At 52.4% G+C, this 25,987-nt stretch overlaps 1 protein-coding gene across 3 annotated transcripts in view; it reads left to right on the plus strand.

Moving 5' to 3' along the window:
* Positions 1-25,987, plus strand: part of CDH5 (cadherin 5) — a 34,040-nt gene that overhangs the window by 6,588 nt on the left and 1,465 nt on the right. For 2 of the 3 annotated variants that reach the window (XM_024555957.3, XM_045191924.3), the window contains exons 2-11: positions 8,105-8,324; positions 12,804-13,092; positions 13,967-14,083; positions 14,957-15,121; positions 15,809-15,996; positions 17,393-17,643; positions 20,312-20,454; positions 21,449-21,573; positions 21,878-21,986; positions 24,059-24,304. In XM_024555957.3, the coding sequence (XP_024411725.2) occupies positions 8,124-8,324; positions 12,804-13,092; positions 13,967-14,083; positions 14,957-15,121; positions 15,809-15,996; positions 17,393-17,643; positions 20,312-20,454; positions 21,449-21,573; positions 21,878-21,986; positions 24,059-24,304 (1,834 nt within the window). In that variant the 5' untranslated portion in view covers positions 8,105-8,123. Of the gene's footprint in view, positions 1-2,065; positions 2,316-8,104; positions 8,325-12,803; positions 13,093-13,966; positions 14,084-14,956; positions 15,122-15,808; positions 15,997-17,392; positions 17,644-20,311; positions 20,455-21,448; positions 21,574-21,877; positions 21,987-24,058; positions 24,305-25,987 lie in introns of those variants that run through there. The other variant, XM_045191923.3, reaches the window with a different exon arrangement.

Genomic DNA, 25,987 nt, shown 5'->3' on the forward strand with positions numbered 1-25,987 from the left:
AGCAGGAGGAGGAAAGAAAGATTGAAAACCCATCCCCTGGGCACCCTTTTTAACAGCCAAATTTCTCACACAAAAGGCTAAAGACACAAATAAACATGGCTTTTCAGATGGAAAAGTCCGTCAGGTCCATCAGTTGGGAAGAGGTGTAGGAGTCCAGGGTGTCGGGAAAGGTGGGCAAGGGTCCCAGATCTACCCCTTGGAAGTAGTTTGTCTTGAGCCTCGGTTTCCTCCTCTGTGAAAGGGGCTGATACTCCCTACCTCTGGGGACAGTGGGAAAACTGAACGAGACGGGCTCTGGGAAAGCCCAGCAAGGAGGACGGTCCGTTGTTGTTACTGCACGTCTGTCACGGCAGAGGGGGGCATGATGGCAGAAGGACTATGTGGGGAGAAAGGCAGCCTAAGTTCAAATCCCGGCTCCGCCTCTTGCTGCTGTGTGGCCCAGGAGGACTCGCTCCACCTCTCGGAGCCTCCCCTGCAAAACGGAATTACGTGCAAGTGCCTCCCAGTCTGACCCTGTGCCACCGAGGAGGTGCTCAGCAATGTCACTTAGGGCTCACAGGACTGCCCCCCCACCCCGGCCACCCACCCCAGTCAAACTAATGATGTGATGTGGGCTGACTGTGGGGCTAGTGTCAGTCCTGTGTGCCCAGGAAGCTCTCCCCGGGGCTCACAGTAGGGCCCTTGCTGGCACAGATGGAACCTAAGGGACTTGTCTGCACACTGAGAGAAGACTTTGTCCATGGGGCCAGCCAAAGCCCACTGCGGGGCTGATGTCCCCTGTGAGGCCTGTGGCCCTCGCCTGTGACTGGCTCTGGGGGAAAATCCACTCCCTCGCCTTTTCCTTGGCCTGTGGGCCCACAGCACTGTAACCTCCATTTCTGTGGTCACGTCCCCTTCTTCCTGATTCTTTCCCACCTCCGCCCCCGCAACACACACGCACACACTCTACCCACACGATCCAGGACGGTCTCTCTGGCTCAAGATCCTTAACTGGATCTTATCTGCTAACAGCCCCTTGTCACGTACAGGTTCCAGGGATGCGGACGTGGACACTTTGGGGCGGGGGACACCGTTCAGCCTACTGCACTGGCCTGACCTCCGCTTCTTGCGCCCCACTCACTCTCCCCCCCGCCCCCCCTGCTCATTTCTATCTGACCCAGGGGCCTTCTTTCGGTTCTTCAAATACACTAACCACTTTTCTACCTCCGGGCCTTTGTCCTTGTGGGTCCCTGTGCTGAGAATTCCCTTCCTTCCCCTGCATCCCTAGGGCTGACCCTCAGATCCTGCCTGAAGTGCCATCTCTCTGAGAGGCCTTCCCTGGCCTCTGCATCCCAGCCAGCTGCCCCCCTCTATTGTGGCCTCCACTGTAACCCCCTGAGCACCCCCGAGTCACTAGCTGTTGCTTTTGCCCATTTACTTGCTCTCCTGGGGTTCCCACTACGGTGTGTATATCCTGAGGGTGGGCCCCGTCGGCCTGGCTCAGTGCTGCACCCCAGGGGGCCCAGCACAAAACAGGTGCTCAGGGCCCAGCCAGGCCAGCACCCTGTCCAGCTCAGAGGCCTGACAATTCTCTCTCCCTGTCTCTCAGTTTTAATTCGGTTTATTTTACTTTTTCTTTTTTGAATCACTTCTCACTTCTGGAAGGAAGAAGAACTAAGACTTGTAGTTCCTTTCTAGGCAAAGAAGGAAATGACCCACCAGGCCTGGGTCCAGAGAGGCTAGGACAGGGGTCATGCCTGCTGTCTCCCCAGAGTCAGGACCAGCTTCCTGGCCGGGACTCCCAACCTCCCACGCCTTTGTTTACTGCCTGCCTCTAGCAGGAATGGCTGCCCTTTCCAAATCCTACATCAAAGGACACGAGTCTCTTCCAAGTAAACCGCCTCATCTGTTACTCAGGAATGTGATACGCAAAGCCAGGAGGGCGTCCCCCCAGGCACATGGTACTTGCGTTCTGGGGCCTGCCCTGCCCCAGCCCAGCCCCAGCAGGCCACTTCCTCATGGGCCAGTGGCAGAGGCCACAAGGTGGGGCCTTTGGATGCTAAGATCAGCAGTCCAAGAGGCCAGGCCAGCCCAGAGCAGACATCCTCAGCACTTGGGGAGGCCAGCTTGGCGCCAGGGTCTCAGAGGAAGTTACAAGCGTTCGGAGATCTCCTGAGCTGTGCAGAGGCCAGCCTCTCCCCTAGGCTGGGGCAGGGGACAGCTGTAGAAGAGGCCTCCTACCCAGCACCCTGCGAGTCTGCATCTCCCCAGGCAGGAGCCCTGGTCCCACTACCACCCACCCGCCTTCTTCCCCTGAACCATCCCAGGGGCCACAGGTCAGTGACACAGGGACCCAGCAGGGGAGGACGGATGGGGTCAGGGCTGAGGGCGCAGTGACAGCCGCAGTCAGAGCCTCCACCTACCGTGGGGCAGTGGGGCAATCCCTCTTCCCGGAATTCTGGAGGAAGCCAAGCCCCCCTCGATGGGTGACCCAGGTCCCAGCCCAGGCTGACCCAAGGGCTGCCTTCAAGGGCATGCAGTCTGGGCAAGGCAGGGACCCTGTGCTTGAAAGCCCCCCGTGCTTGGTTTCATGGTTCCTCTGTCTCCGTCCTGAAATTCTTAATAACTTCTGAACATAGGACAGCACATTTAAATTTGGCCCTGGGCCCTGAGAATAATGACACCAGTCTCGTGAGCCCAGACTCTCGACCCCCACCCCGCCACCCCTTTGCTCATGCAGCTGCTGCCGAGATGATCACCTCCAGTGAGGTCTGGGGTGAGGTCTGACCCTCTGGGCTAAGACATCCGGGTTTCCCAGAGCCTTTCAAGGCAGCACCAAAGCAATGCAGCCACAGGGGCTCTCGGGCTGGCCAGGGAGGGCACAGGTTTACTTAGAGGAGCCTTCAAATCCCACATCCTCCTAGCAGCTGCTGGGACCAGAGAGAGCAGTAGGTTCCGGTCCAGGTAACAGCAGGTGAACCAAATACACACATCCTCCCACAACCACATCGAAATTACTACCAAACTGCAGGACAACTATCATTTAGAAAGAGCTACCTGAAGTCTAGCTGAACAGAAGTCCTATAAGTAAGGATGTAAAGAGGAAACCACATGGAGACCGGGAGGAGGGATGGAGAGGCAGAAGGGGCTGGCCCCTCACCCACGTGTGGCAGCTAGAAATTGAGAGGGGTATCTCAGCTACAGAGGTACCCCCCGGAGCAGCAAGGGGTCTAAACCCCAGCCCAGGCTCCCCAGCCCAGGGGTCCAGTGCCAGGAAGAGAAGTCCCCCATAACTTCTGGCTGTGAAAACCAGCAGGGATTGGGGCTGAGGGAGATGGAGGGCTGTTGGAGTCCCAGGCGTTCCTCTTTTTTTTTTTTTTTTCTTTGGTTTTAATTGAATGTATTGGGGGCACATTGGTTAATAAAACCACATAGGTGTCAATGGTACAACTCAACAAAACATCATCTGTGTATCTCACCATGCGCACACAGCCCGAAGTCAAGTCTCTTTCCACCCCCATTCTTCCCCCTTTGCCCACTTGCAGCTCCCCACACCCTCCTTTCCCTCTGGTTATCACCATAATGTCGTCCGGGTCTGTCATGTATATATTTTTTTTTTCTTAATCCATTCACTTTTTTCATCCAGCCCCTAGACCCCTCCTTTCTGACGGCTATCAGCCTGTTCTCTGTATCTACGCTTCTATTTTGTTTGTTAAATTATTTTGATGATTAGATTCCACATATAAGTGAGATCATATGGTATTTGTCTTTCCCTGACTTGCTTGTTTCACTTAGCATAATAATTCCTAGGTCTATTCATGTTGTGGCAAAGGGTAAGATTTTGTTCTTTTCTTTACAGCTGAGTACTATTCCCTTGTGTAAATGTACCACAGCTTTTTAATCCACTCATCTACTAATGGGCACTTGGGCTGCTTCCATACCTTGGCTTTGTAAATAACAGGGCAATGAACCTAAGGGTGCATATATTCTTCGGAATTCGTGTTTGGGGTTTTTTCAGATAGATTCCCAGCTGTGGGATCACTGGGTCAAAAGTGGTCCCATCTTTAATTTTTTGAGGAAACTCCATACTGTTTTCCACAGTGGCTGCACCAATCTGCATTCCCACCAACAGTACATGAGGTTCCCTTATCCGGACCTACTGAGACTCAGTACTCTGAGCTCTAGTGCTAGGGCAGCAGACTGAAAGGCACCAGGGACATACAAGGAGGAACTAAATGGTCTGGCTTTGAGGTGGGGGCTGGAGGGGCAGCTTTCTCCCAGACAAAAGCACTGGCTGAGGCCATTGTTCTCTGCTGAGCCCTCCACCACATAGCCGGAAGACAGGCACCATACCAGAGCCCCCATCCACCTGGCTAACACAGTTTGCCCTGCCCTGGTGATTCCCTGAGACTCTACCACACCCAACTTGCAGCAGACCCCAGCCACTTCCATGCCATTTCCATACAAAGGCCCGTCTTGGCTCAAACTACAGATTTTCCTAAAATCTCTCAGAGGTTCAAAAATCCCAAACAAGGAGCTTCTAGGCTCAACGCACCCTGTACTGTTTTGCAAAGTGGCCCTAGGCCCTTCACTGGGGGCAGCCGGCCTTGGTTCTTAGCTGCTTTCCCAGGCACCTCCAAGCCCAGCACAAGAAGCAGCACTCTGCAGATTGCTTTGTAGCTCATGTCAGGTGGCCCTAGGCAGGGCACAGGTGGTGACTGACCTTGGCCTGCACCTCCCCAAAGGCCCCAAGCCAGCACACCAGGTGGACAGCATCAGGTCATGCTGCAGCACCACCTAACCACCTCCAGAGCAACACACTCAAGGGGTAAACCCACTGGGGACCAGAGCCCCCCTGAAGGAAGTCCTGCTCCACAGGGTGGACCTCTATAGCAGCTTCCCCCAAAACCCTTGCCACTGATCGGCCTGGGGGTAAATCCCTCCCACTGACACGCCAACAGCTATCTAGGCTCAACTACAACAGTGGGGTACACACAACTCACACAGGAGGTAACCTGGAGCAGTAACTCAGGTGCTCAGGGAGGCAGCACACCTGGGGCCTACAGGACACCTATTATATAAGGTCACTCTCCCAAGACTGGGAGATGTAGCAGCTCTTCCTAATACACAGAAACAAACACAGGGAGGCAGCTAAAATGGGGAGACACAAAGAAGCATGTCCCAGATGAAAGAACAGAGCAGAACTCCATAAAAAGGACTAAACAAAATGGAAACAAGCAATCTACCAGATACAGAGTTCGATACCCTAGTTATAAGGATGCTCAACAAACTTAGGGGAAGAGCAGATCAACTTAGTGAGAACTGCAACAAAGAGATAGAAATTATCAAAGTGGAGATAGAGAACATTAAAAAGAGTCATTCAGAAAAGAATATGATAACTGAAATGAAGAATACATTACAGGGAATCAACAGTAGATGAAGCAGAGGATCAAATCAGCAATTTGAAAGATAAGGAAACAGAAAACACCCAATCAGAACAGTAAAGAGAAAAAAGAATATAAAAAAAAATTAGGATAGTGTAATGAGCCTCTGGGACAATGTCAAGCATACCAGGGTTTGCATCATGGGGGTTCCAGAAGGAAAAGCTAGACAGCAAGGATTTAAAACCTATTTGAAAAAACAATGACAGAAAACTTCCCTAACCTGGTGAAGAAAATAGACACACAAGTCCAAGAAGGACAGAGAGTCCCAAACAAGATGGATGCAAAGAAGCCCACACCAAGACACAGCATAATTAAAATGTCAAAGTTAAAGATAAAGAGAGAATCTTAAGAGCAGCAAGAGAAAAGCAGTTACCTACAAGAGAGTTCCCATAAGACAATCAGCTGATTTTTCAGTGGCAACTTGGCAGACCAGAAGGGACTGGCACCAAATATTCAAAGTGATGAAAGGCAAGGACCTATAACCAAGAGTATTCTCCCAAGCCAAGCCATCATTTAGAATTGAAGGACAGATAGAGAGCTTCCCAGACAAGAAAAAGTTGAAGGAGTTCAGTACCACCAAGTCAGTATTATAAGAAATGTAAAGGTTCTTCTTTAAGAAGAAGAAAAAATCAAAAATACGAAAAATAAAATGGCAATAAATTCATATCAACAATTACTTTAATTGCAAATGGATTAAATGCTCTAATCAAAAGACATCCGGTGGCTGAATGGTAACAAAACGAGACCCTTCCATATGCTGTCACTTCAGACGACCCTCACTTCAGTTCAAAAGACACATACAGACTGAAAGCAAAGGGATGGGAAGGAACATTTCATGAAAATTGAAATTAAAAAAAAAAAACTGGGGTAGCAATACTTACAGCAGAAAAAAAAAAAAAACTTTAAGAAGAGACAAAGAAGGACCCAGCAATTCCACTTCTGGGTATTTATTTGAAGAAACCCAAAACACTAAATCTAAAAGACATATATATCCATATGTTCCTTGCAGTATTATTTTCTTTTTTTTTAAAGATTTTATTTATTGCCCTGGCTAGTGTGGCTCAGTGGATTGAGCGCTGGCGTGTGGACCAGAGGGTCGCAGGTTCGATTCCCAGTTTGGGCAGGTGCCTGGTTGTGGGCCAGATCCCCAGTAGGGGGCATGTGAGAGGCAACCACACATTGATGTTTCTCTCCCTCTCTTTCTCCCTTCCTCTCTGGCTAAAAGTAAATAAAGAAAATATTCTTTTAAAAAAAGATTTTATTTATTTTATTTTTAGAGAGGGGACAGGAGGGAGAAAGAGGGGGAGAGAGACATCGATGTGTAAGCGAAACATCAACTGATTACCTCTCATACACTTTCCAACCGGGACTGGCCCTCAACCCAGGCAAGGACCCTGACTAGGAATCGAACCAGCGATGTTTCGCTTTGCAGGACCACCCCCAACCAACAGAGCCATGCAGGTCAGGGCAACGGCAGCACTATTTTGAATAGCCAGGATATGGAAGCAACCTAAGTGTCCATCAGTAGAATGAACGGATGAAGAAGCAGTGGTGCGTACATACAATGGAACAGGACCCAGCCATAGAAGAAAAAAGCATGAAGTCTTGCGTCTGCAACGGCACGGATGAGCGGGGAGGGTGCTGCGTGAGGCGAGATACGTCAGGGGACACAAATGCTGTGCGGTTTCACATACATGTAGAATCTAAAACACAAACAAACAAGCAGAACAGAAACAGACTCACAGATAGAGAAGATTCTGACAGGTGCCCGATGGGAGGGAGGGTTTTGGGGGGGGATGGAGAAAAAAGGGGGAAAGATGAGTAGGTACAAACTGGTTGTAACCAGGTAGTCATGGGGATGTGAAGTACAGTGTAGGGGATACAGTCGATAATATCGTAGTAACTGTGTATGGTGTCAGATGGGTACTAGATTTATCGGGGGTGACCATCAAGTTATAGAAATGTCTAATCACTGGGCTGTACGCCTGAAACTAATTTAACATTACACATAATAAACAAACAAACAGAGAGCAGAAGGGAAGAGCATGAACTTTTGGGCCCTCCCGACGCTGCTGCTTGTAGTCTGAATGATCTCAGAAATGTTACTAAACCTCTCTGTCCCTCAGCTTCCCTGTACAATGAGGATCACAGTTACATACGCACCTCGGGGGTTACTGGGAGAATTAAATAGGGTAACACAGAGTGCTTGAATGGCGCCGGGCAAATAATAAGTGCTGGATACATGTTAGCTGGGTTCCACCGTCGGCCCCGCCACTTGCTCCAACGTGAACTTAACTCCTTTGTGTATTGGTTTCTCAGGGATAAAACGAGGAAAACTGGGTGCCCACTGCACAGGGCTTTGGGAGCAAACCATCAGCATCAGCATTGCCCCTCCTCCAAGAAGTTCTCCCAGCAGCCCCCTTCTGGGCCCGCCTCTCACCTGTACTTGCTTCCACACTAGCACATGTGACACTTAACAGGAATTCTTTCTGTGTCTGTCTTCCCCTCCCAGACTTGGAGCTCATCTCTGGGGCAGGAACAGAGTCCGGCTCTGCTGGTACCAGCAGAGGGTGAAGGGTGAGGGAGTGAACGGAGGAGGGGAGTTCGGCTGTCCCTGGGACCTGCTTGCTCACACGGGTGGCAACGAATGTGCCCTGATGGCATCTCCTCTCCTTCCCCAGATCGGTGCCTCCTGGGAAGATGCACTTGCCCCTGATACTACTGGCCGCAGTGGGCACCTGCCTAGGCCTGCTGACAGCAGCGGCCACAAGCACTGACCCTGCCCAGCTGGACAGTCCCAGCATGCCACCCACCCACCGGCGCCAGAAGAGAGACTGGATTTGGAACCAGATGCACATTGATGAGGAGAAAAACACCTCGCTGCCCCATTACGTGGGCAAGGTAAGGCTCAGGCCAGGGCAGGAGAGGCTTCGGCGGCAGGTGGGCCACGGGGATAGCGGCAGTGGTAAAGAGGGTGGTGGCGGTAGGGGTGGGGATGGCAGTTGCAAGGGTAATGGCACTGGGGGTGGAGCTGATGGGGGTGGTAGATGTAGGGGTGATGGTGGTCGAGATAATGAAGGGAAAGGGGATGCCGTGGTGATGCTCGTGGTGGTGATGATGGTGATGGCAAAGAGGAAGATCGTGGTGGTGGTGGTGATGATGGAGGCCATGAGATTGATGGGAAGGGGGGGGAAGTGGGCGGTAATAATGGAGGTGATGCTGGTGATAATGGTGATGAGCAATGGGAAGCGGGAAGGTGGTGATGGTGATCATGGAGGTGACGATGGTAGTGATGTGGTGGTGGTGGTGATGGTGATGATGAAGAGGAAGGTCATAGCGGAGGTGGAGGCAGCAATAACGGTGGTTAGGATGAGGAAGAGGAAGTTGTTGTTAGTGGCGGTGGTGCAGGCACTGTGCCAGGGATGGTGGTGGTGGTGACGCAGTGTTGGCGATGCAGTTGTGGTGGAAATGACGGGGAATGCTATGGTTCCTTTTCTCCCAGATCTTGGTCTGTGGCCCAAATACCACAGGTGGAAGGACCACCCCATGCACAGGCCGAAAAGACCAGTGCAGGCCTTGGGGCAGAGCCAGCCACATCTGCCGTTTAAGTTCCCCATCTGAGAGGTCTGGAATACCTGAGCGCCTTCTACAAAACTGTGCTGGTGATAAAGTTAATTATCCAGGCCACAGTTTGCCAACCTTGGTCTAGGCCTTTGAACTTCCTCAAAAAAACAAAAACAAAAAGAAGGGAAAAAAAGCCTATCTCTCAGACTATCCCTCCTAGTTTTCCGTCACCCTAATCAACGCCCCAGATTCTAGAACATCCACAGCAAGGTGCCTAACCCAAGCCTGCCCTCCAGGGCTCCAGCTCCTACTTCCTCCCTCTTTAAAACCCGCTCACCCCTAGTCCCCTTACAGTGACGACTGAACTGTCTTACTGCGCCACACTGGTGCTGGTGTCAAACCCACCATTGTAATGGAAAAGAATGGCTCTAGTGGGGGATCTCACCCACAGGACAGGGGGATGGACTAGGTATTTTCAGAGCTTCCAATGAGGAAAAAAGTTTCTTTCAAGTGCATAAAATCCTACCATGTCAGCTTCCTGGACTCCAAACATGTTTGGCCAAAGAAATAATAGATCAACGCACTGATGAGAGGAAATACAGTGCCAGCCACCGTGGGCAGAGATAACGTGGTCCCCATCCTTGTGGAGCTTATGGTCTAAAATAGGGGCTGGCAGAACTGGCCCCCCACCTGGTTTTGGAAATCAAGTTTTATTGGGACAGAGTCACACCCACACACTTACAAATTGTGGTGGCTGCTTTCATGCTATAATGGCATATTTGAGTAGCTGTGACAAAGGCCATAGGACCTTCAGAGTTGAAAATACTATCTGGCCTTTCACAGAAACAGTTTGCCGCTCCCCCGCCCCTTGTCTTAGAAGCACAGCACGCCTTACACAGAGAACTCCGCCAGCAGCCATGTGGGAGAGCCCTGCGGTTACAGAAAAACAGACTGGACAGGACCCTGTGATGGAGGAGGGTCCAGTCTGCCTCACATCAGAAATGCCACCACAGCAGGGGGACCCACTCTCAACGGGCCTGCTGACTGTGTGCATGGGCTGCTCTGGCTCCCAAGAATGACTGGGAAGCTTAAACCCCTCAGTGAAGCTTAAACCCCTCAGTGTGGCTACGGGGGGGGGGGGGGGGGGGGACGTTCGCCCAGGACGGAGCCGTAGGAGAACGTAGTCCCAGGAAAGCGCAGGGCTCCTGACTCCCAGCACGAATGTGAACACTATGTGTCGTAGAGGAAAATGCCATCCCCACCCACGTCCTTCAGAATGGAATAATTACACCGTGAGTCATCCACTGAAGAGAGTGGCTGGACCCGAGGACAAGTCAGGGAGGATCAGCAGGAAACAAAAACACCTGAGTCACACGCAGCCGGACACGGTGCCCTTTACGCGGGTAGCCCAAGGGTCTTAGAGCTGGAGGAAGAGCGTCAGGCCTGCCGTCATCTGCCATCAGGGTCCGCATGGTACCTGCATGGAGCTGGGGGACAGAGGAGCCGCATACAGTCCCTACCCTGAATAGAAAAAAGGGTGCCTGGGAGGGACAAGAACAGGGCCCCCAAGGATCGCCTCTTGGCTCCCAAAGACGTCACCTAAGGGAAGGAAGTCCCTGTTTATCAAGGGCAGAGCAAGGGGCCTTTGTCTACAGAGCGGGCTGCACAATGGGAGTGCGCCCTGGGCAGGCTTCTGAATCCACAGATATCAGTCATTAAGAGGTTATGTCCAAATACAGTGATCATTTGTATTTGTATTTATTTATTTTTTTCATAACACAGAGTTTCTTTAGAAAGTCCCCAAGGTAGGAAAAGTGAACCAGCTGGGCACGGGCTCAGAAAATGAGTCACAGAGAGAGGCCAAAGAAGGGCCCTGGGGACTCAGGGGAGAGAAAGCCACGTTCTGCGAAAGGAAGACTCGGGTGAGCGTGGTCTGGCGCGCGAGAGCGCACCCGTACATAGCGGTGATTTTACAGAGGAGGGCCCCCCAAATCCAATGATGAGAAAAATGTCAGGCCAATTCCCATAGGAGGGCATCCTACACCAGGACCAAAACCTCTGCCAGTCTGAGGCGCTGCCCCAGCCCAGAGGAGCGTAAAGAAACACGATGACTGGATGTGACGGGGTGTCCCGGGTCGGATCTGAGAACAGAAAAAACACATTAAGTAAAAACTAAGAAAAATGTGCACAAGCGATGGACTTTAGTCAACAGCGATGCGTCAGTATTGTTCCATTGATTGTAACAAACGTACCAGACTAATGCATGATGCCGGTGGTGAGGGAGACCGGAATCGGGATATAGGAGAACTCTCCTATCTTTTTCCACTTTTCTCTAAACCTAAAATTTTCTAAAAAATAAAGTCTACTTAAGAAAAGCTGGGGGAAGGAACACAGAAACATAATCAGATGAAATCTTGGGCAGAGCTCTAATACAATGGATCAGAGCTGACTCACTGCCCCTCACGCCCCCATCCCCGCGGATTCTAACACACCCACTCATACCCACACTTGCAGCCACCAGCTTATCCTAATCCTGAGCAACTCACGCAGGGCCCCGCTGTCCCTCCTCCTGAGTCCTCACTGTCCCTTCAGGCCACAGGCTACAGAGCCTAGTTGTTCATCATATGACTCAGCCACTGAGCCTTAGGACCTCCTCATGAGATGGCATGCCTGGCCCTGCACCTCGCAGCCCTGTTCCAGAAAGCTCCGCCACCTCCCGCTGCTGCCCTGCCTATGCAGGGAGAGAGTCCTGACCCTCCCCCGTCTCCACTTCCTTACCTTGCAGGCCCTTCTCCACGCTCTGTTCCCAGGCTTCTCGCTCCACCACCCCCTGGGTGCTGCTCCCACCAGGGCTCCAGGGACCGCAAAACCCGAGGGACATGCCCAGACCTCGTGCAATCTGACCACACCTTTCTGGAAGCTCCCTTTTCTGTCTGAAACCCCCTCTTTCTTGGGCAACAGACACATGAAAAAATGTTCAACATTTCTAACCGTCAGAGAAATACAAATTAAAACCACAATGAGACATCACCCCACACCTGTCAGAATGGCTATCCTCAAAAAGACAACCAACAAGTGTTGGGGAGGATGTGGAGAAAAGGGAACCCTCGTGCGCTGTTGGTGGGAATGCAGGCTGGTGCAGCTGCTGTGGAAAAGAGCGTGAGGTTTAATTAAAATAAAAACAGAACTGCCACACAACCCTGCAATTCCACTTCTGGGTACTCATCCAAAGAAAAACAAAAACGCTGATTCAAAAATACATATGGACCCTCTGTTCGTGCAGCGTTATTTACAATAGCCGTGACGCAGAAGCAACCTGGGCGTCCATAGATAGGTGAATGGATAAAAAAGATATATGGACACACACACACACACACACAGGGCTTACTTCACTTGCACGTGGAATCTAAGAAAACACAAACCAGGAAAAAACCTCATAGAGAGAACAAACTGGTCATTGCCAGAGGGACGGGCGGTGGGGGATGAGTGACAAGGGTGAAGGGGAATAAGAGACACAAACTCCAGTTCTGAGTAAATAACTAAGTCATGAGGATGTCACGTGCAGCATGGGGACGACAGCCAGTAGCATCAGTGTAACTTTGTGCCGTGACAGGTGGTTACGGGACTGAGTGTGGCGGTCACATCACAAGGAACATCAATGCTGGATCGGCGTGTGGTGCACCTCAGACTAATATAATACTGTTCAACCGCTACACTTTCAAAACCTGTAGTGTCACATCCCCAATACCACACACACGTGTATGACACACACACGCCACCACCCCTTCCTGGCTCAGGGCACCTCTTCTTTCCTAGATCAAATCGAGTGTGAACAGCAAGAATGCCAGGTACCTGCTCCGAGGAGAGTCTGCCGGCAAGGTCTTCCGGGTCGACGAGGAAACAGGGGACGTGTACGCTTTGGAGAGGCTGGACAGGGAGAAGATCTCCGAGTACCTCCTCACTGCCCTCGTGGTGGACAAGAACACCAACGAGGACCTGGAGGCTCCTTCCAGCTTCACCATCAAAGTTCACGACGTCAATGACAAGTGGCCTGTGTTCACCCACCGGTTTTTCAATGCGTCTGTGCTCGAGATGTCGACCATGGGTACGCACTCGGTCTGTCCCTCTCCCCTCTCCCCTCTCCCTCCCTCCCCGCCAGCCTGAAGGCACCTCTCCATCTGCAACTTCACCGCCTGGGGCCAGGATCGGTGAGCTCAGGGCAGCGATTGTGATGACCCTGGTCATGGGCTGAGCCTTAACCATCACAGATACACACATGTCATTACTCTTCAGAGCAAACACCACCCATTGCTCTGACTCTCAGAACCAACACAACAAGAGCATAGCTTTTGCCCGTGAGTAATGCCAGCTCTGCACGAAGAGTCATTCCCGGGATCCATGCAGGAGTAGAGGGGGGGACTAGAGCCCTCACCCGAGGCGTGTCTCCAGCCTGCACCGCCAGCCTCCAGAGGTTACTCTTCGTCCGTTGATTCTACTCCAAGCCTCCAGGAGGTGCCAGAAAGGGTTCCCTTCCCCACCCTTTAGTCCAGGGTCCCTGGCCAATGCCCGGGAACCAGATCTTCCTGTTAAGTCTGGGGATCCTGCAGTTCAAGGGAAAAAGAGCTGTGACACCCGCCCCTTTGGGGGCCCCTTCCCGTTCCCTTGCATCCACCCTACCGGGAGAGGAAAGAAGCAGCCCCTCACCGCCCCAGGTTTCTCCTCATGACCTCAACCATGCACCCTCCCTCATGTCCCCACCGATGAAAACCTGCACCCTTCAACGCTGACCAGGCTGGGCCTCCACCCCTGCCAGCACTCTGGCCCCAGGCAGGCTCCCTGGGAAACAAAGCAGCCTTTCCTTCCTGCAGACCAGGGGCAGGTGGGTTCAGGGAACCCCTGAGCCCCACCTGCCGTCATCCGAGACTGGGGGGAAGGGCCGGCAGTCACAAGGCCGCAGCCCCTGGTCTCTCTGTCCACAGGGACCTCGGTCATCCGTCTGACAGCAGTGGATGCAGATGACCCCACTGTGGGAGACCACACCTCTGTCATGTACCAGATACTGAGAGGAGGCGAAAACTTCGGCATTGATAATAGAGGTCTGTATGACTCACCCTCCTGTGGCTTGGGGGGAGGGGAGAAGTTCCAGGTGCAGGTGCTGGGGGAAGTCCAGTCTGACAGGTGTCAGTGACCACTGAGCATCACTGCCCTATGGAGGTGGTCGGTATCACGTGTTAAGACAAGGTGGCTGAGGTTAGAAGGAAGCAGACAGGTGCCCAAGCCATGGACCCCAATCCTGGGAACCGAGTCAGGACGCAGGCGGTGACAGGAGCCAGGGGTGAGAGCTGGTTGGCAGCTCTGGTGCAGATTCAGGCAGATCCGCCTTCCAAGCCCAGCTCTTCTACTCACCTTCTCTAAAGGCCTCAGGCAGGTCAGCCGACCTCTGCAAGCCTGGGTCCCCTCATCGAGAAGTGGGGATGCTGACGCTCACCTGCACGGCAGCTGTGCAGTATGGGTTAGATAACATGTAGAGAGCACTGGGTCATTGTAATTATCCACTCACTGTGACTACTCAAACTGTAACGACTGAGAGTTGGGAGCCCGGTGGGGCCAGGCCCGGAGAGACGGCAGACGCACAGCCCCGAGCACACCCCAAGCTGTGAGGCGCCAAGGCAGGCATCACCGGTCCAGCGCAGCACGCTTGTGGCGCCGAGCCCAGAGGTGGCCTCATGCTCTTTCTCAACACCGCGCTCCAGGCAGCCAGGGCTGACACTGACCTACCTGTTTGGGCAGCTTTGGCCTCGAAGGGCGGGGCGTGGAGGCAGAGGGTGGCTGACCAGTGTCTCTCGGCCTTGGCTGCACCTGGAATGACCTGGGTGCTTTAAGTCAGCTGCTCTCTGGAGAGGCCTGGACAGCAGTATTTCCTCCAAGCTCCCCGGGTCACACGGCTCCTACTGGGACACTTTCCGCAGGACTCATTTCCACAAAAAGCAATAACTTGGACCGAGAGATGCAGGCCAGGTACGAGATTGTGGTGGAAGCACGGGATGCCCAAGGCCTCCAGGGGGAGTCAGGCACGGCCACTGTGCTGGTCACTCTGCAGGACATCAACGACAACTTCCCCATCTTCACCCAGAGTAAGCCCCTCCCCTGGGGCCCTGGGGAGGGCAGGGGTTGGGATACCCCAGGGACAGAGCTAGGAGTCCCTTTACCCCTTCCCCCACCCCAGGGTGGGCCTAAGGCCCAGGGAAGTCATTTTGGTGAAGAGGGGGGCTCTGCTCCCCACCCCTGAACAATTTCCCAGGACTGTCCTGCTGCCCCCGACTCAGGACACTGATCCCACCCACAGAATGATTCTCCCCAAAAGTGTCTGACGAGAGCTGTTCACATAGCCTGGGTGGTGCTGGGGAGGAAGTCAGAAGGCTCTTCACTTGTACCCCCATTGCTGAGGCATAATTCATAGGCTCAGCAGCCACCCCAAGGACCGGCCAGTTTTCCTCAAGCGGCCTCATTGTGTATGGCATAAGCTCCCTGAAAGCAGGACTTATATCCTTGTCTCTCTTGTCGATGAGTAACTCCCCTAGCAAAGTGCCCAGCACACAGTAGGTGCTCAATAATTAGTTGGCTGGAAGGAAGGGGGGAAGAATAGAACAGAATCACTTTGCCTTGGGACCCAAAATTCTAGTGACATTATCATTATTCATTGTTATTATTATCGCCCCATGTCCGTTTCCTATATGAGAATACATTAGGGTGGTAGGAGGGACGATCACCTTGTCTGTCTCATTAACCCAATGCCCTTTGTGGTGTTCTATTTACATCAGCCACGTACACGTTTACGGTGCCTGAAGACCTCCGTGTGGGCAGCCCCCTGGGCTATCTGTCTGTTGAGGACCCAGACGAGCCCCAGAACCGGATGACCAAGTACAGCATCGTGCAGGGCGAGTACAGGGACACCTTCAAGATCGAGACAGACCACACCCGCAACGAGGGCATCATCAAGCCCATGAAGGTTTGCAGGCCTGGGGCAGATGTGGGGCTGGGGGCTCCCAGCACGCCCACAACTCGCGCAGGGGCTGCTCCCAGGTCAGAGGCCATCAGAGGTGCACTCCGGGCCAGCATGGAGCTGGCTGTGTATCCACGGGAACTGGGACGGGGAGCCAGGAGGGAAGGGTCGGTGCCTTAGGCTGGGTTACCCCGAAGCAGACCGTGAGGCAAGGATTTGGGTGTAAAAAGTTTATTTGGAAGGTGATCCCAGGAAGCTCCAGGAGCGGAGACACATGAAAACGAGGAAGATGATGCTGGGCTCCTTAGTGAGCAGGTTCTCACTGTGGACAATGGGGCGTGGTCCCACTGAGGACATCTGGGGGGTGGCTGCCGAGGACTCGCAGCAGCTGAGGGTGAGACAGGGTGTGGACAGAGGGCTGCTGCTGGGGGCACTCACTCCCTGAGACTTTGCAGCCTGCCCCCGGCACCACCCACTAGAGCGCCGTTAGTTACAGTTGTGTGCGGCAGAAAGTCCCCAGCTCATGAGGAAACAGTGGGCACCGTGAGGATATCCGTGGTCACTGGCAGTGGCTGCTGACAGCCAAAGCAGTCAGAGGGACTGAATCTGGAAGAGGGGGGGAGGTCCTGCCAGGGGCACAAAGTGCCTCCAGAATGTCCATGCGGAGGACTGGAAGCCTAAGTCAGTGATGATCCACCTCAGATGGGACATTCCAGAACCCTTCTGCCTGAGCCAGACCTCTAGCAGCCCTCTCCTGCGTCTGTCCCTGGCCCGGTCCTGCGCTAGGGACTGCAGACACCCAAGGGAGTCAGTCAGCCTCCACGGTACCAGAGTTCTCAGTAGCAGGGAAGACATGCGAAGACAAAAAGGGTAGGGAGGTCAGTGCTACAGCCGCCCGCACAGGGGCAGTCTCCTGTGTCAGGAGGGGCTGGGCTGGGTTCTGAGAGAACGCCTGATTGCCTTCGAACTGGCTCCGGGAGGGGAGAGAGCAGTAGGCGGGCAAGGGGAGATTCTTGAGTAGAAACACATGAAAAGACTCATCCCCAAGGAGCTGTGGCTGCAAGCACTAGTCTTTGATCCCCTTGGGAGCACGACTGGGGCTGACCCTACGTGACCCCAGTACTCGGGACTCGGCCAGGCGTAGAGCCAGGCTTGCAGATGCGGCCGCAAAGCGGCTCAGATGGAAGGATGGAATGGGGGCAGCTGAAGATGGCCAGACCCAGCCACTGTCTTGATGACCTTGGAAATAAATATCAGTTCTCCAGGCTTCAGGCCTCTCACCTATAAAATGGGCATCATCCCAGAACCACGTCCCAGGATGGCTATAAAGACCACATGCCACCTGCTTGGCTGTGAACAGGGGCTCCCCGAACTCACCCTATCCCCCCATCCCCCATGGCAGCCCCTGGACTATGAACACATCCAGCAATACACCTTCACCATCGAGGCCACGGACCCCACCATCAACTTCCGTTACAAGAGCAGCCCCTCTGGCAAAAACAAGGCCCGTGTCACCATCAACGTCACAGACGTGGACGAGCCCCCTGTCTTCCAGCAGCCCTTCTACCACTTCCAGCTGCGGGAGAACCTGAAGAAACCTCTGATCGGCTCAGTGCTGGCCAAGGACCCTGACGCCACTCGGCGGAGCATTGGGTAAGAAGGGGGTGATGAGGGTGGTGATCGTGACAATCTTGACCTTGAGGTTCTTCTGCCTGCTGGACTGAGATCAGGAGTCAAAGGCGAAACCTGCTTCTCCCAGCACGTACGTGGGAAGTGGCAGAGTCGGGACTAGCAGCCCCAGCTCTTCCACTGACCCACACGGCCCTGTGGGCTCTTGTCCTGCCTGAGCACCCACCCAGCCCCGGCCATCAGAGCTGCTCGACCTTGAGGGGCCTGTTCTTTGGACCCTGGCTCCCACAGGCCCCATCTAGGGAGATCTGATGGTCAAGAGGGCAACCAAATAGATAATACATCGAATCCTCTTTGCTAAACATGATTTATTACAGTTGTCTTCCCCAAACCACAAGAGGAGTAAGCGTTCATGTCACAGAGGAACAACACAGAGATCGCTAAGGAAACAGCGGCAGGCCCCACTCCCCGGTAACGCGCGTTCACCAAACTCACGTTGGATGTGGCCCTGCCACGCCTTTCTTCATGACCCCACAAACATCCAGTTACACTCGTGGCGGATCTGTTGTTTGCTTGTCTGGTTTTGGCGTTTGTTTAAAAAATTTTTCTTTGGGTTATACCACGCCCATTTCATCACTGTCCGTTCTTCTCTCTACTAGACCCCTCTCTTCTATCCTCTGGGACAAGAGACAGTTCTAACTCTTACTTCCTAGAGGCACTTGCCATTGGACAGTAGGTGTGAATGTAATCCCGTCTCATTGTATTCCAAAGCAGCAGCCAGCTGTGCCAGCAGCACTGAAACGACGCACCGTTTCCTGGCCTTCCTTACACACTAGGCTCCTGTATGTACCCGAACCCATCTCTGAATCCTCTATTCTATCTACTCTGTGGCAAAGCCTTTTTGTTTTATTGTAGCAGTTTTACACTGAAACTTAGGGTGTCTAAGGCAAGCCCCTCACTCACTGTTTCTTTTTTTAATTTACATAATATTTTAAAAGATTTTATTTATTTTATTTTTAGAGAGAGGGGAAGGGAGGGAGAAAGGGAGAGAAATATCAATGCAAGAGAGAAACATCGATTAGTTGCCTCTCACACACCCCCAACCTGGATCAGGGCCCGCAACCCAGGGATGTGCCCCAAACAGGGATCGAACCTGCGACCTTTTGCTTCCTGAGAGGATGCCCAACCCACTGAGCCACACCAGTCAGGGCTACTTTACATAATTTTATACACTCTAAAACATTCTTTTTTTCATATGGACTTTAAAATTCTTTATCAGGTTCTTTTTTTAAAAAAAAAATTGGAGTTCTAATAAGAATCATGTTTACATATCCATTTGGGGGGAGTTAATGTTTCCGTGTTGTCAGCTCTTCTTATCAAGGACAAAACACGTCCCTCCATTTGGGCCACATCTCGTACGTTTGGGGGCTACTGTGCCCATAGCCATTCTACTCTAAATGGTCTGTGATGATCCCTGGTATTTCTGCATTGATCCAAGGGTTCCCTCAAGAGATTTATTTTTCCTTCCCAGGTGCAAGCGGCAGGGTATTCTGTATTTTTGCTTTAACTTGTTTGGTGATACAACACCACTGTATTGTATTTGTGTTCGCTTTCTCCCTAGAGTATTTTGTGTCCTTCAGTGTTTATATTGTTAACAGAGGTTCATAACTGTTTCACCCTCATCACCACGTGAAACTTTTGTTCCTGTGACATCACCCAGTTTGTGCAGCGTACACATTCTGCCTCCGGTTCCACGCCGCCCGGCGTTACCTCATCGGTCCAGTACTGATGTCATGTGTGTCTGCCTGATGAATTCCCCACCCTTTCCTTTTAACTTTTCTAGGTTATTTGGCACTAAGTTGTCTTTCAAAAATACAAAGTAGTTGGCTTTGCTTTTTCATCTAAACTGGGATGCTTTGTGTTTAACCATTCACATTTTTCATCATAAATGGTATGTCTCATTGTACTTCTTTTATCTCGTCTTACATAGCTTTGAAATTCCAAAGTATTGACAGGATACACCTAAGTATTGACCTCGTTTTAGAACTATGCCTACCATCAACGGCCTCTTTTGATCTGCAGATGGGGGGGGGGGCCTTTCCCCGGGTCAGGAAAGTTTCCTTTTATTATATCTTTTGTTTCTGCTGTTCTATCTGTTCTGGAGCTTTCCTCAGGAGTGGCAAATCTTCCAAATACATATGTCATCATGACATTTTTTTCCTCTCTCTTTTCATCTACTCTTACCTTTGGTTTTGTGGGGGGGGGGGGGGTGTTTTTTTTTTTTGATTTCTGGAAGAACTGTTCAAATTTTTACTTCACAAATTTAATTGTCTTTCACTCACTTCTTATCTCTTCCAGCTCCTTCTCTATTTCTTCCTGGGTCTTCCCCAACTATCTTTTCATCCGTGACAAAAACCAACCCCAGCTTCAGTGTAGCTGACGACAGTGCCGCCCGCTGCAGCCCCAAAAGTGCCATGGGGGGAGGGGTCTCAGGCACCGCCCTCAGCCTGGTGACGGCACTGTTGCTAAAATCCAAGGGATCACCTCACTACTCTGAACCCCCCTGGACAGTAGGGCGCGATGGGAAGGGAGAGGAAGATGAGGAGGATGCAAGGGACAGATCCCGGAGGGCCTTGTCTCTCGTGCTAGGAATCTGGACGCAGCGAAGTCACGAACCTCTTTCCCCCGGCAGATACTTCATCCGCAGGACCAGTGACAAGGGCCAGTTCTTCCAAGTGAACAAGCAGGGAAACATTTTCAACGACAAAGAACTGGACAGAGAAATCCACCCCTGGTATAACCTGACTGTGGAGGCCAAAGAACTGTATCCTAATGGTGAGCAGCCCCCTCTGCCAGGGTACCTTTGCCCCTTCCCCTCACTCATTCAAAACTGGCATAATCTGTCTTGGTGGGTCTCTGGAGGTAGTAGAAGCTCCTACTGAAGTGCCACTGGGCTGGATGCTACAGAGCCTTCCTCCCCAAGAGTGGAGAGACCAGGAGCATCCGTATCCTCTGAGACTTTGGCATAACGGCCAAACGCCAGGCCCCAGACCGAATCAGAATCTCGTGCAGAGCACAGTTTGAGAAGCACTGCTGATCAACAGGATGCCGACGTCCCTCCAGCGAGAATCACCCAGGGCACCTCTTGGCATAGAGCTTCCCAGCGCCCTGCCTGGAGGTTCAGGTCCAGTGAGCGAGAAATGGGGCAAAGGAACGCACACCGAATGAGTGTCGAATGATCCTCATTATCGTGGGTTTTGGATTACCACGTTTTGGGGGCTCTTTATGTTCCAGTTAGTTTATAATATTTGTATAAAATCATATCCTGCATTTTTACTTCACCTTATCCAGAACCACTTTCTTATGGTACTAAAAGGTCTTTTTCTTAATTACATTGTAAAATATAACTTACACGGGCATTATAAACGGCCCCACAGTCCATTCTTTTAAAGTGGTATAATTTATTAACCCCATCTCACTGAGGTTGTTTACCTTTTAAATCACTTTGCAATTAATTAATTTAATATATCATGCTTTTTAAAATTAATTTAATTAATCAAGTCATTAGATACTTTAAGGATTACTAATTAATTTGATTAAAACCATCTTAAATTCACTTAGGTTGCCTTTTTATTCTTACAAATAATTCAAGCACCCTTGTGCATGAAGCCTGACCCCTACTTCTTCCACTCCTTTTATCCAGAATGCCACCCCTGGCTTCTCCTGGAGGTCCACAGTCCCCTCTCCCTGTTAGAAGGGCACCCCTCCAGGAATCCCCACCCACAGGTCATCTGAGCTACCTGAGGTGACAAGTCCTTTCCCCCTTCAGGGATCCCCACAGGTAAAGAATCCATTGCACAGGTCCACATAGAAGTTTTGGATGAGAACGACAATGCCCCGGAGATTGTCCAGCCCCACGCTCCCAACGTGTGTGAGAATGCTCCTCAGGGCCAGGTGAGTCTGGCTCAGGTGGGAGGCAAGGTGCTGCCCGCGTGGGACAGGCTTCAGAGCAGCACCTCCCACCCACGGTCAGCTGCTTAATGTAACCTGCACAACAGTCTTGAGGAAAGGTGACATTATCCCCACCTCAAAGATGGAGAAATTGAGACTCAGAGAAAATACATGGAGGGGAGAGGGCTGGGACAAAGAATATCTTTGTGGAGATGATTTAGGTTAGTGTTGCAAGTGAGAGGCAGCCATGGTCAAGTCTAAACCCCAAGTCCCCATCACTGACCATCCCCCATCTTCTGCACTCCAGCTGGTGGTGCAAATCTCGGCAACAGACAAGGACATAACACCAAGGAACGTGAAGTTCACATTTTCCCTGGGCACTGAAGACAGCAACTTCACCCTCACGGATAATCGTGGTACGTACACATGAAAGTAGTCAGCCCGCTCTTGCGGGGCAAAGGGTGGGCTTCTTGGAGTTTTGATGTGCCAGGGCCAAGGGCCAAGCCAACAAACTGGGGCAGGCCCTCACCGGGGTTTCAGGTTACGGCATACTTTGCACAACTTCCGCCAAATACCTTGTCGGTCTGTGCCCTGGCCAAACCGTCAAGTCCACATGGCCTGCCGTTCCGCATAGGACACTAGGAGCACAGAACAGACACAGGGTGCAGACAGCCAGCTCCATCCACAAACTAGCCAAGGGCTCCTCTCACAACGAGTCTCTGAGCTCAGCACAGCTACAAATTACTCTACGACATGGAACTTTGCAGTCACTCCCAAAGAGTCACAACCAGAAATGTGAAATCCAAAATGCCAAGGACACACAAAACTTTGGCTTAATTCAATTACAGTAATTACTTACCACCAAAGGGGACTGGGCCAGAATCTGGGCCACCAATCACAGCCCAGAGAGTCCTGTGATGTCCGCAGTAGCCAATCAGAGCTCCTGACAAGTCTGTGCTTCGCAGAGGGACCGGGCTGAGTTGACTGAATTCCAGCAGCCAACAGTAGACAGGTTTCCATAGCTTCAGCAGCTTCCTCAGAAAAACAGGAAAAAAAATTCCCTTTAAATCTAAATAGAGCAATCCTTCACCCAGCACGGGGTGGAATCCCTGCCTTTTCCTGACTGACAAAACTGTCGATGAGGATCCCTGTATGGAAACAACCGCTGAGGAAGGCCGCAAGTGGGGTCTCTCTCTGAGAGCGGGCCAGACCCAGAGGATCAGCCGCAGCCTCCTTCCTGGGCGACGGGGAAGGTGGCCATGACGTGTTGACAATCCACGACACACCCGTCCACGTTCAGCTGTCCTTATTACTAAAAAATGTGGCAGACATACCCACCACCCCATCCCCAAGGCCCGGCTCAATCCCACTTCGCAGGGGGGTCTGCAATAGGGTAGAGAAAGCACAAGTGCTACCCCAAAGACACCCAGGTGCAAGCAGGAGGCAAGCTTTTGGCCTTGGACTCGCTGAGAGCGCGAATGTGCCACCATAGCACTAAATGCGGACAGTGAGAAACCTCTCGTTTCTCCCATAAAGTGTCAATGCCCATCGTGTTTACTCTCAATTGTAATAGACAAGGCTACTTAATAATGGAATACAACTGGCTTTCATTTGAAATCCAAAAGATGGCCTCCTTTGCTCTCAGCTGGCTTTTTAAGTGGGCTGACCCTACACAGCTGGTCAAGTCCCCCCTCCTGGACCCACCCCTGACCATCAGCATCGGGACCTCTCAGGGAGCCTACAAAAGGCACATTACCTGACCTCCACCTGAAGCCACTGAATCCAAAGGGTGGAAATCGAGAAAGGGAAGAAGGTGGCAGAGGCGGGGAGGGATTGTGGAAATCAGCTGGTTTAAAAAGCACCCTGGGGAGTTCTGTACATGAAACCACCGTTGGGAGCTAGGAGGAACTGCCAGTATTTGGGCCAAAGCATAGTCCTAATTCCAGCCTGCCTCAAATATTCTCAGTTCTGTGTGTGAGCATTCCCTCAGCGCCCCCGGGAACATAAGCATTGTTTTTAGCCTCTAACCAATGTGCAAGGATAATAGCAAGAGCCTCAGAAGTTAGTCCGATGCTAAAAGACTTTTTAAAACTTCATTTCCCCCCTGATTACTTGTCAAAGCTTGAAATAATACATCCAGTAATTGAGCTGAAAGAGAGTCACCTATTATTAAAGTTAGGGAGAAAGGGGTCAGGCTTATTGGTTGCCCACAGAAATGGAAAGCAAGGATTTTACATTCTGGCCAAGCCATTCTTAGTAGCTAAGTCCAAGTTGCTGCCCAAAATATCCCCTCTCTGGAGGAAGAGACTTGTGCTCAAATGGCCAACATGAAAGGCAGGGGAAGGAAAGGACACAGAAGCACCCAAGGTGGCACATGGCTGGCGCAATCAGGGAGGACTCCCTGGAGGAGGCAGGCCACTGTGAGTGTGGACAAGGGGACGGGCACTCCAGGTAGCACAACCTGATTCTGAGGCCCTGGTGCTTCCAGATAACACAGCCAACATCACAGTCAAGTACGGGCAGTTTGACCGGGAGCACACCAAGGTCCACCACCTGCCTGTGATCATCTCAGACAACGGGAGGCCAAGCCTCACAAGCACTAACACGCTGGCTGTGACGGTGTGCAAGTGCAACGAGCGTGGCGAGTTCACCTTCTGTGAGGAGGCAGCTGCCCAGGCGGGCATCAGCATCCAGGCGCTGGTAGCCATCTTCCTCTGCATTCTCACCATCACAGGTCAGTGCCCAGGGGGGTGGGGCGGGGACACTGAGCGGGCTGCTCCAGAGGAGGAAGAGGCCAGGGTCCCAGGCCCAGTCCTGCCTCCAGCCCACAGTGTAGCCCCAGGCCAGGACCCCACCCTGGGCCGCAGTGGGATATGGGCCTGCCAGCTCCTCCTCCCTGGGCGCCTAAGGATGGGGGTGGACGAGGGGCGAGTGAGGGAGGTAGTTTGAACGTGTATTGTGGGCCAGGCACTGTTCTAGGAATTTATTTACATGAAACCTATTTTGAAAACAGAGGATCCCGTTCATCTTTTGGAAAGAAATGCAGTATTTAAAAACTTCCAGTTTAGATTCTCTCTGGGAGCTTTTTTCCCTTTCCTAGGATTCCTCCTGCCTTGATATCTGTTTTTTCTTGTTTGGGCCACCGAAATTTTAGGAGCCTTTTGGACAAGGATTGGGGTGTAAGCGGGTTTTTTGGGAGGTGCTCCCAGGAAGCCCAGAAAGAAGAGGAGGCATGAGATGGGGAAAGGAGGCATTGGATAAAGGGTGCATTTTCACACACGTTCCCTCCGTGGGTCACTGGGCCTTCCTCCCCCTGGGGCCTGGGAGGCAGCGTGGCACTCGCCAGCTGGTGGGTGGGGTCTCCTCGTAAAGGTGCAAATTCTCCTGCGCTTCACCTGCCACGGGTCGGGTCCTCCAGAGGACATCCGCAGGCAGCCAGGGACCAGCCTGTGCACTGCAGGGATGGGGCCCACGTGACCTGCCCCAGGCCTTTCCTGCTGGGAGCCCCCCTGAGGGGGCCCTTGCCCTCTTCTGTGCTCCAGAAGGGTGTGCTCCTCTTCTGGGGAGCTCCTGAGCCAGAGGGTCCAGACCCACATTCCCCTCTAAGTAACAACGAGTAATAATAAGGATAGTGGCACCGCCACCACACACAGAATTGCACTAACCTTATCACCACTTTACCAGACATAAACAGAGCAGAGCCGTCATCATTCCCACTTGACAGACAAGGAAGCTTAGGATGAGAGAGGGTGTCCCAACTCTACTTGTGTATGCAGTGGTCTGTTCAGTAACTCAAGGCTAGAAGGACAGAGGCTGGGGGAAGGCCTGAGCCTAAGTGTAGGGGCTGTCTGCTCCACACGGCCCAGCCCTGCTCAGGGGTGGGAGACTCTCACACATCCACCCCCCTCAGAGCCCTGAGCAGGGTCGCGTTGACACCACTGCCTGGCCGTGAGATCCTGCAAATCACTCGGCCTCCCTGAGCTGCTTGCTTAACCCTAATGTGGGATACAGACACCTACCCTGGGCGGGGTAACATGACAATGTGCCAATCACATGGCAGCGTGTATGCAGCAGGTGCTCACGAGTGGCTGTGGCCCCTGCAATGAGTGCGGGTCTGCCAGCACCACCGCTATCCATCCCGAAGCCGGGGCTCCGAATCCGGGCACTCCAAATCCCAGCTCCATCCCTTTCCCCATTTCAGCCCTGACCCCTGGCTCGCTGGCCCTCAGAAGGGACAGAGGACTTGCCACAGTGGTATGAGAAGGGAGGGGATGAGGATGCAGGCCATGAGGCTGGGATGGAAGGAGGAAATGACTTTGAGGGAGGCCCCCTCTGTGCTTCTCCCCCTCCCACAGGGCCAGTGGCTAGGAGAGCCAGCCAGGACCACATGGGGGCAAGGTGGGGCAGAGACTCACTC

The sequence above is a fragment of the Desmodus rotundus genome, chromosome 12 (genome assembly GCF_022682495.2).
Source record: "Desmodus rotundus isolate HL8 chromosome 12, HLdesRot8A.1, whole genome shotgun sequence".
In the NCBI taxonomy this organism is placed as follows: domain Eukaryota; kingdom Metazoa; phylum Chordata; class Mammalia; order Chiroptera; family Phyllostomidae; genus Desmodus; species Desmodus rotundus.